General features: G+C 38.6%; 1 protein-coding gene across 23 annotated transcripts in view; it reads right to left on the reverse strand.

Annotated features, from left to right (window-relative positions):
• LOC135101299 (circumsporozoite protein-like) overlaps positions 1-10,000 on the reverse strand; it is a 166,140-nt gene that overhangs the window by 20,572 nt on the left and 135,568 nt on the right. For 15 of the 23 annotated variants that reach the window (XM_064005046.1, XM_064005045.1, XM_064005054.1 and 12 more), the window contains one exon: positions 5,121-5,174. The exons of the other annotated variants lie outside the window; for them this stretch is intronic. In XM_064005046.1, coding sequence (XP_063861116.1) covers positions 5,121-5,174 — 54 coding nt within the window. The remainder of the gene's footprint in view (positions 1-5,120; positions 5,175-10,000) is intronic. 23 annotated transcript variants of the gene reach the window in all.

Here is a 10,000-nt window from a genome sequence, read left to right on the forward strand (position 1 = left end):
CACGTGTAAGCCTGGTCGCTTCTTGCAGCTTCCCTTATTTATTATGTTCTTATGTTCTACACACAACTCATCACCCAGAGCAGAGTACCACACTAACATCCGACATTACCTCACCCTCCTGAGCCAATAACCTGCAGGGAGTGCCACAGCCCCGCCAGGCTACATAGAATACAAGCAATCACCCTGAGAGCGCATCCCGTCACGTGGCTCACTCTAATAGAAGCTTACAGTGTAGGGAAGCTGCCTCTGAAAGTCATAATCCTGCACGCCATCCAGACCACGCTACGCCTCCTCCTCCTCCTCCTCCTCCTTGTCCCCGCTCGACCACTTGCCTTCCTCTTTTACATACAAACGGCACGCCCCACGCGGCGCATGCAAACACTAGCCCGTCGCCGTACATTTGGCCGTTTGCTCTGCTCTCGACAACCACACCCATGCACGTCACTGAGAGAGAGAGAGAGAGAGAGAGAGAGAGAGAGAGAGAGAGAGAGAGAGAGAGAGAGAGAGAGAGAGAGAGAGAGAGAGAGAGAGAGAGAGAGAGAAATATTCATGGCAAAAAGTCAATTCTTTCACACAAATGCACCACATTAAGCGCCTCCAGCGTAAGACTGTATAATTATCAGGCAGGAAGCGCGGCAGTAAACAAGTGAAGTCTATGGAGAAGGCAGGGCGTGTTTCACTTGCTGGTCTTGCCTCTCACTTTTTTTAATATATACGTTTTCTTTTTTCTTTTCTTTTTTTTTCCTTGCGTGGATTGACAAGGTGTGGAATAATAGTAAGAAAATATAATTAATAGAAAAACTGAATTGGTGTCACTCCAGCTGATAATCCTGCTCTTTACTAAAACAACAACAACTACTACTACTACTACTACTACTACTACTACTACCACTACTACTATTACTACTACTACTACGACTAATACTGTTATCAACATTAACACCTATTACAACTCAGGAAAGCTTTATTTTTCTTCAACCCTTTATGCTTCTTAAAAACATGGAACTGCATTTTGGAAATGAAAATTCAAGTAGCCGAACACAAAAATGAATCAGATGCAAAAGATATTGGACGGCTCAACTTGAAACACTGCAGTAAACAATGCAATACATCTTGAATTTAGAATCAGTATAAAATGGTATTCTAACATTTGCATATAGCCACTACTTATACTCACACTCTCATATCTTCTTGGCGAATGGCAAACAGAGGAACAAAAAAATATCTTTTCAGTTGTCGCTTCCATACACACAGACAAAAAAAGAGAAAAGATAAAAAGAAAGTCAATAATAAAAAATCTAAATATGTTTCAGGAAGTGCCTCAACACTCTTAAAACAACTAGTCACAGGAAGGAGAAAAAACAGAAACAGACAGAGAATTCCAGAGTTTACCAATGAAGGGGATGAAAGAATGAAGATATTGCTTAACTCCTGGACTACTGAAAGGGAACGGAATAAAGGTGAAAGTCTTGTGCAGCGTCAGCGTGGGGAAGGAGAGACGCATGCTGATGGCAAATTCAGAAGAGCAGTAACCATAGAAATAACAACACAAGACAGACTTCCCCCATTTTTTTCCATCTTCATATACTTGTGTGCATTTTTTGTAGCATATCAGTGTATTTGCTATGGTAAGCTCAGTAGGTATGAAATGTTCTCTAGGGTATGCATTAATTCATCCATTTATTTATTTATTCGTTTATTCACTTATTTATTATCTATTTATTTCATATTCTACTTTTTATTACCACATCGTATTGAGAGGCACTTTTGTGACTCACTGTTTCCTTTACATTGAGAAATTACTTGTTTATTACAGTACAGCATAAAGCAAGTGTCTGCAGTGAGTCAGACACTTTGTCAAGCAGCCTTACCTTACATGCACATGGAATAACATAGGCAAGCATGACAGCCTTCACCTAAATGTAAACCTAAAAATGGAAGGACGTACACTGCGCTACAAAAACAGCTCCGTCCCCGTCACTCACCGGTAAATTGTGAGTGTGTCAGGAGGAGCAGCAAAAAGCCAGTCCTCGTCGTCTGGCCGCGAGGAAGGAAAAAGGTCCCGCCGCTGCTGCATCCCACAAAACAAACACAAAATCAGGGGACTATATTAAACCCTCAGGACAAAAAGAAAAAAAAAGTGTCTGAGACTGATGGTGTCAACCAAAACTGGCTATCTCATATATGAAGTGAGTTATGACAAATAATTCACGCATTTTGCGCCCACCAGCTCGATCTGTAGTGATGAGGCGATAGTTGCAAGAGTTGCGAGGCAGAAACCTTCGCCCACATGTCGATAAATCGAAATATGCAAAATACAACAAAAAAGGTGAGTCTGACGAAGAAATTACATAAAATAAGAAAGATACGCCTTCAAAAGTTAACAACCAAGAAGTGTTTCCGAAACTGAAATCGAAACTTTTATATGCGATGGACACCAAAAGGTGCTCCTGGCCAAATCATCGTTGTACCCTCCAGGGCCAGGCGGGAGCGGTGGGGTGTACAGATGTGCAGTAACAAAAATAGAACCACCTCGCTCTGCTAAGGGAATAATCCCTCCAAAGATATTTAATACGTTACTAAATGATAAAGAAAATCATAAATTTTCTTTCATTCGATGACAAGGAAAATAAAAAAGTGATGAAACTAATATTTTCAGAAATCTACAACGACGAGCCTCTAAAAAAAGGGAGACAAATAGTGTGGGCCGGCTCTAGTCATCAAGGCCCACGTCACCTTGACTTTTCAACGTGACAATCAACACACACATAGACAAATAACAACACTTCACAGAACAATACAAGCTTTCCTCTCTTTAATTTTTACTTGAATAAAGCTGCAACAAAGGTTATGACGCTAAAAAGTTAACTTAGATTAGGTCACAAATATCAAGGTGGTAACACTTCCCGGGAGTTTTCGGAACTAAATCACTAGATGTCGTTGCTGCTCATCTAACTGTAGGAAAGAGAGCTAAAATATTGCTGTAGTAAATCCCAGGTGCATAAAGATCCATAGAACACTGATCATCATGATACTATTGAAATGACGTATCGATTTTTCAATATCCGGTATAGATAATATTGAGAGAATGTGGTCAAATTTTTTTTTTTTTAAGTGTGATTATCGAGTAAACTGCTAACATTTTCTAAATAAATCATATTACAAGTATAAAAACTATTAATTTGAACAATGGAAAAAATAAAAAATCGCACTGTACTATATAGTATGACACAACCTACTCTCTCGATTACTCGATAATCACAAACAAAAAAAAAATAATAATAATTTGACCACATTCTCTCAATATTATCTAGCATCGTGATGAAAAAAGTAAAAAAAAATCACACTGTACTATATAGTATGACACAACCTACTCAGTAACATCGTGATATATGGCTCTAGTTTTTTTTTTTTTTCTGGGATTTTAGCATCCTTCTCACGAAGCGAGCGACAAGGCAAAGTAATCGAGAACCAAAACAAACATCTCTCAGGCGATCCTGCTGCTGCTGTAGTGTCCAGCTGCTGTAATCCATTGCTTAAGGCGTAGTGGAGATGGGCACCGCAGCAACATTCAACTTCATGTTCGACAACGTGTTTCTTAAGTTCAACCAGCGCGGCCGAGTCAGGTGTTTGTTTTGGTTAGAGATACAGCATTACTATCGCCAGGACACTCCAGTTGCCAATTTTTTTTATTAAAATTGCCGTTTCCATAAACTAGGAAGGAGATCTATGTAATTTGGACTTTTGACTGTCACAGACATGTTGCCTTTATGTTTACTGTCGTCTACATTAAGACGTTTCCTATCAAGAGTGTATTCATTTGGAAATCTTAAGATGAACAAATAAATCTAAATGCCGATTCACTAAAAAATCAATTTATGTACATTTGTTCATGAAAAGAGTTTCATTTTCCTTGTGTTACCACTTAGAAGGGATTACGTAGAAAAATATATTATATAAGCCCATTGCATCTTCATATGTTTGTTGCCCTTGGCCAGTGTCCTTCCTACAAAAAAAAAAAAAAAAAAAAAAAAATATATATATATATATATATATATATATATATATATATATATATATATATATATATATATATATATATATATATATATATATATATATATATATAATAACACTGTAGGTATATCTAATATTGCTTGTATGTGAGAGAAGAGTTTGTGTCTGTGCTGCCACCTGGTGACAACCACTAGTTCTGAAAACTCCCCATTGAACAAAGAAAATGTAAATATGTTTTCTCCATAGAAGGAAAGATTTTTATTTTATTTTATTTTTATTTTATTTATTTATTTATCCATTTTTTTTTTTTTTTTACGTGGAAATCAAATTCACACTAAATGAAATGTGTTACAGTAATAGTTTCCAAGGACACTTTATCATAACATGCAAAATATTACTAATCTACATAACAGTAAAACACAGTAAAGGATAAATAAACGGATAAATTAGAAGATCTGATATTTGTTACCTAAAAACTCCTCAAGTGTATATTCCTGTTATTGTGGAAATTTTTTTTTATAATTGCCTTTTTCCTTTCTTCACTCACATTTTCGTACATACAAAAGATGTATACGAAAAAAAAAAAATAAGAACGTAAAAATGATAGCTAATTGTTAGGTTTCAATTGAATCTCCAAGTAAATATTTCTAACAAAAAGATGACACCATTAGAGAAAATATATGATTTCGTGTCCTTCTTTTCTCTATGCATACACTAAAATAAGCACACGAAGACTGAAATACAAAAAATATAGTTTTGAAAAAGATTCGGTTAATCCTCAAAGGACTTTTTCCCTGTAAGATGTTGCAATGAACATTATAGACTAAATTTACATTCTTTCTTCTTTCATATATATACCCTGGGAAGGCACAAAAATGGGAGACAAAAACAACGCTTTGGAAAAAGGTTAAAACTAATCCTTCAATGGATAATACTACTGACACGATACCATGGAAGCACATCCTTTCTTTCCTTCATAGATTCGTGGGAAGCAGACAGGAGAAAGGCAGGCAACAGTGACAGGTTTCGGTTGACATGGAAAAAAAAAGTTTAACAGCGAGTTCCAAACAGAGTGCACATCATGTAATGAAGCAGGTACTCACTTTCCTCCTGCACGTGTTGGCAGTGTTCACCGCGGCACCACCTGCCATCCTTTCCTGAAAATATCAAAACATCCACATAAAAAAAAGTGATGCAGCTTGACTATTCTAAAAAGAGCTAAAAATGAAGCATCATGAACAGAACCACCACAAATCCTTTACTGCATGAGTTACAACATACACATGAACAAAAAAGGAAAGAATAAATACTGAAGAAATGTCATAAATAAAACGTGTAAAAATTCCTCCAAGCAAAAACACATGGATACATGAAAAACAACACTGAAAACAGAACACACTTGAAACGCTAAGAATGTTAAATATGCACAACAGTTGCAACAAAATAAAACGAACAAGCACAATTACATATATAACAAGATCAAATAAGAAAATAAAAAGAAGCAAAAATATTAAATGCAAAGCTTCCCAACATTCAGCGGTACAAACCTAAAAACAACAGCAAGGATATACTTAGAAAATAATAAGTACCACTTCAGTCTAGCCATAAAAAGTATTCACGGCACAAAACATGAAAGTCCCTTTTGAGTATCTCTGCCAAGGTGGCCTGACTCATCTATTCATCTTTCTTTATTGTTATTCAGTAATACAACACATCCACCTTCCTCCGTTTGTGGTTCTGATAACAACAACAACAACAACAACTCTCTGACCACTCCTAGTAAGATACCTGCCTTTTCGTGTGGTTACTGCGAGGACACAGGATGTTCCCTATAACCTCTTACACAACAAAACAACAACAACAACAAAGGCTCCACAGACCACACAGATATCGTAGTTGCTGTTGGTTCTGGATGTCACCGCTTCTTGGTAAGGATCTCAACAAAAGCAAACACCTGTGAGATCGACCCTCCTTCATGCTTGTGCTGCTAACTCGTCTGGATGAAGCAATACATTTAGTGTGATACCTTTCACAGGACCTGCCTAATATAGTTGTGTCTACATATTTCAGTTCATGCGGTCATCTGAATACAAAAGCCTCACTGCAAAGCCAAGGCAGTGTTTCGCTGGCAATATTATTCCTATATACGCATTACCATACGCATCCTATTTTTTTTTTTTTTTTTTTTGTCCCGTCGCTTACCAAACCAGTGTCAGACGCTCTTTCGATAAGGTCCCGCAGGAGGTCGTCTTTCCTACCACGGCAAGACTCACACGATTTACTCATATTTTCCCTGGAACATAATGTAATGAAGCTCCAGATGTTAGGCTGGAGATGACCAACTAATAAACAAATATATAAATAAATATCCTCATTCAAAGCATTAACGACGTGTAATTCAATCTCCCGTCGTCTGAACACACGAGTAATCACACGTCTGATGAAGGCATGCTAATGAACACCAAGCTGACGAGCCTTTTTATTCCCTACTCACACTTGAGACTCGCGAGCCCTCGGAGTATTTAGGCCGCTTATCAACATTTTATGCAAATATACTTTCATTTACGCTTCTCTCTCTCTCTCTCTCTCTCTCTCTCTCTCTCTCTCTCTCTCTCTCTCTCTCTCTCTCTCTCTCTACAATTATTTATCTCTGCATAGGAATGACTATTAAATCCCTTGACTGTTAAGGCCTGCTATAATAATAACAATAACAATAATAATAACAATAATAATAACAATAATAATAATAATAATAATAATAATAATAATAATAATAATAATAATAATAATAATAATAATAACAAACAGTTGCAATGAAAACTCCAGTACATCTGGTTTCATAGAGTTTATTCCAAGCCTCCAGTACTTCCCCTACATAAGGGCTTGTGTGAGTACCTTACCCTCTCCTGGCCCTCTAGTTGCCCTTCATGGGATCCGATGCTCATAATCATATTAAATGATCATGTCAGCTTCATCTCTCTCTCTCTCTCTCTCTCTCTCTCTCTCTCTCTCTCTCTCTCTCTCTCTCTCTCTCTCTCTCTCTCTCTCTCTCTCTCTCTCTCTCTCTCTCTCTCCAGAACTAACAATATGAAGAATAGCAGGTTCGAGGTGTTCTGTGGTCGGAAGACTCGGCCCCATCAGACTGTGCGAGCATTTTTATGTTGATCTGCTTCTCTGCAATAATATTTTATGTCAATGAGCCTTTGGTTGTTAATGAAGGTGCCACCAGCACGTGGAATGACTCACCGAGAGACAGATACACGCACACACACAAACACGCACACACACACACACACACACACACACACACACACACACACACACACACACACACACACACACACACACACACACACACACACACACACACACACACACACACAAACACACAGTATCCGAGAAAAGCTGCTTGACTGTCCGTCAGATTTACCAAATTATTTATAGCTAGGATCCTCTTTAGGGCACTCAGGAGACTACAGTCACTACACGCGGCTGTGCACTATAGAAGGAACAACAAAGGTATAGCTACCACAATTACCTTTTTTTTTTTTTTTCCAGCAATCTGTAAATCTGCGTGGCTGCTGCTCGAGGTGGCACAGCATTAACCGGAGCTGAGAGTGTGGTGGGATGGATGTTTTGACGGTATCTGTCCCTTTCTCTCTCCAAGTGGATATTGTACAGTAGCTACCAAATTATCTTTATTTTAAAGAGCTCTACATTCTGACACAATGGACGATAATATTTGACACGTTTGGTGATAACGCCAGTGACAATTGGTAGCCCTGCACACTAAGGATGGTTGCCGTATATTACATATAACCTAACAAATAGAAAGGCATCTTAGCATCACGTCAAGCCATGCATACCAACCTTACCGACACGACACGTGATTAGGCAGCGGGTTTCGTATTGTTCATTATGCCACAGTTCGCGCCACACTTTAAAGATAGTTTTCGGAGATACTGTACATTCATTGGCTGAAAAGTTCTTTATACAGTCATACAGATCAGTTACTTTCAACTTGGGTCCACTTAGACTAATATGTATGAGACTACACTTTTATTTGAAATATTTAGATGCACGGTTCTACTTTAAGCTTCTGTTTATCCTACTTAGTATTAAAACAAGAGTGGGATTTCATTAAGTTTATAAAGGAACGTTACTGAATGCTGTTGACGAGACAACGATGAGACAAATACTTATTTCAGTTCTACATCACCAGTGTTTACGGCTTCACTCCAGAACAGGACTCCCTAACCTCCTCTCATCCCAAGCAAAGCCTCTTACGAGTAAATCGTTTCGTTATTGTCAATCTATTATCTGTTCTTTATATTCAAGAGAAAATATGGAAACAGTTGAATCTACTTTTCTATATCATGTCTTCTGGGTTGTGACTGATTTCTTTCTAGCGTCTGCAGCTTAAGAGTGTCAATGAAGAATAATGATGCTATTTCACTGAACTTAAAGCTTTCACTGTAAGGAATCTCTCTCTCTCTCTCTCTCTCTCTCTCTCTCTCTCTCTCTCTCTCTCTCTCTCTCTCTCTCTCTCTCTCTCTCTCTCTCTCTCTCTCTCTCTCAAACCATATCTCGCTCTCAAGTAGAATTCACCTTCTCTCTTTTACCCATCTTTACTATATTTCACTAAGTAAGGCTATTTTCTAAGAAGTAACATCCTAACAATCCTCCTTCAGCTTGAGCAGCAACACTAATTTTATTGCAAACCTTCCAGTTCGACTTCGCTTAGATTACCTTACTTAAGGTTTCCAGTCAAGAGATACCCTGCCATGCCTCGCCTCACCCTCCCTAACACTCCGCCAAGACAATGATTCCCTTGGTACCATCGCCGCGTGTACCAGGATGAGAGAAAAGCCGACAGTCCACTGCTAAGCCATGCGCGGATTAGCGCCGTTAGCATCAGTCCGAGAACACAAGCAATTCAACTGACCTTGGAAAACCTTGAGCTGAAGCCAGGAGGGAAAGTAAAGTGTGTCTAGAATATGAAGGTGGTAGTTAAGTGAGACTGAAGAGGAGGAGCACAAGTCATGTTGCGATTGACGGATGAAGGCAATCTAGGGAGAGTGTCGCACAGAGGAGGCGGGACGCAAGGCGCCTTCAGGCCAGTCACTGCTGGTGTCCCTCGCCTCCCCTTCCTGCCTCGCTGCGAGGTGAAGGGGCCACTACCACCGCTCCCAACACTTACACTACCTTTGCGTCTCAACACTGAAATGCTTCAATGAATGGGAATGAACGGGAAAGTAATGGTCACTTAGAATTGCTTAGAACAAGTACATGTTACTAAGTGTTTTAAATCAATCTGTCTGTCTGCGTCTGTCTGTTTATCTCTGCCTCACATCTTCACTATAATGTTCTGTAAGAAAGAGCATCCCAATCTCTGTTACTTTGTTGCAACACATCTATTTGTATTAATGTTGCACGCGCGCGCGCGCCTGTGTGTGTGTGTGTGTGTGTGTGTGTGTGTGTGTGTGTGTGTGTGTGTGTGTGTGTGTGTGTGTGTGTGTGTGTGTGTGTGTGTGTGTGTGTGTGTGTGTGTGTGTGTGTGTGTGTGTGTGTGTGTGTGTGTGTGTGTGTGGTGTAACATTGCGAGTGGAACAATATTTACGAGTATATTTAGTAGTTTTAGGAAATCAATGACAACTACGTATTGTGCCTGAAAAATGGCATACCGTAAATACGAGGCAATTAGAGAAAAAATATAGTTAGGTCACTATGTATGCATTTTCTTCACTTACAGTAATTGTTATCACGAAGGAATATACGAGTAACGGAAGAGGCATACGTTTATATTATGCAAACATTATGCTGTATTAATATCCCAATGACTAATTCAGCTGGATTTTTGGTTAAGTACTCGCTGCAGGGCACGGTAAACTATTTATTAAAGTGCTTTACAAAAAAAAAATTGTGCAAATATATTCTTTAGAATGAAATATACCAGTTTCTGCCGCTATTTAAAACTACTTTG

Source organism: Scylla paramamosain, chromosome 6, assembly GCF_035594125.1.
Source record: "Scylla paramamosain isolate STU-SP2022 chromosome 6, ASM3559412v1, whole genome shotgun sequence".
Classification (NCBI taxonomy): Eukaryota; Metazoa; Arthropoda; class Malacostraca; order Decapoda; family Portunidae; genus Scylla; species Scylla paramamosain.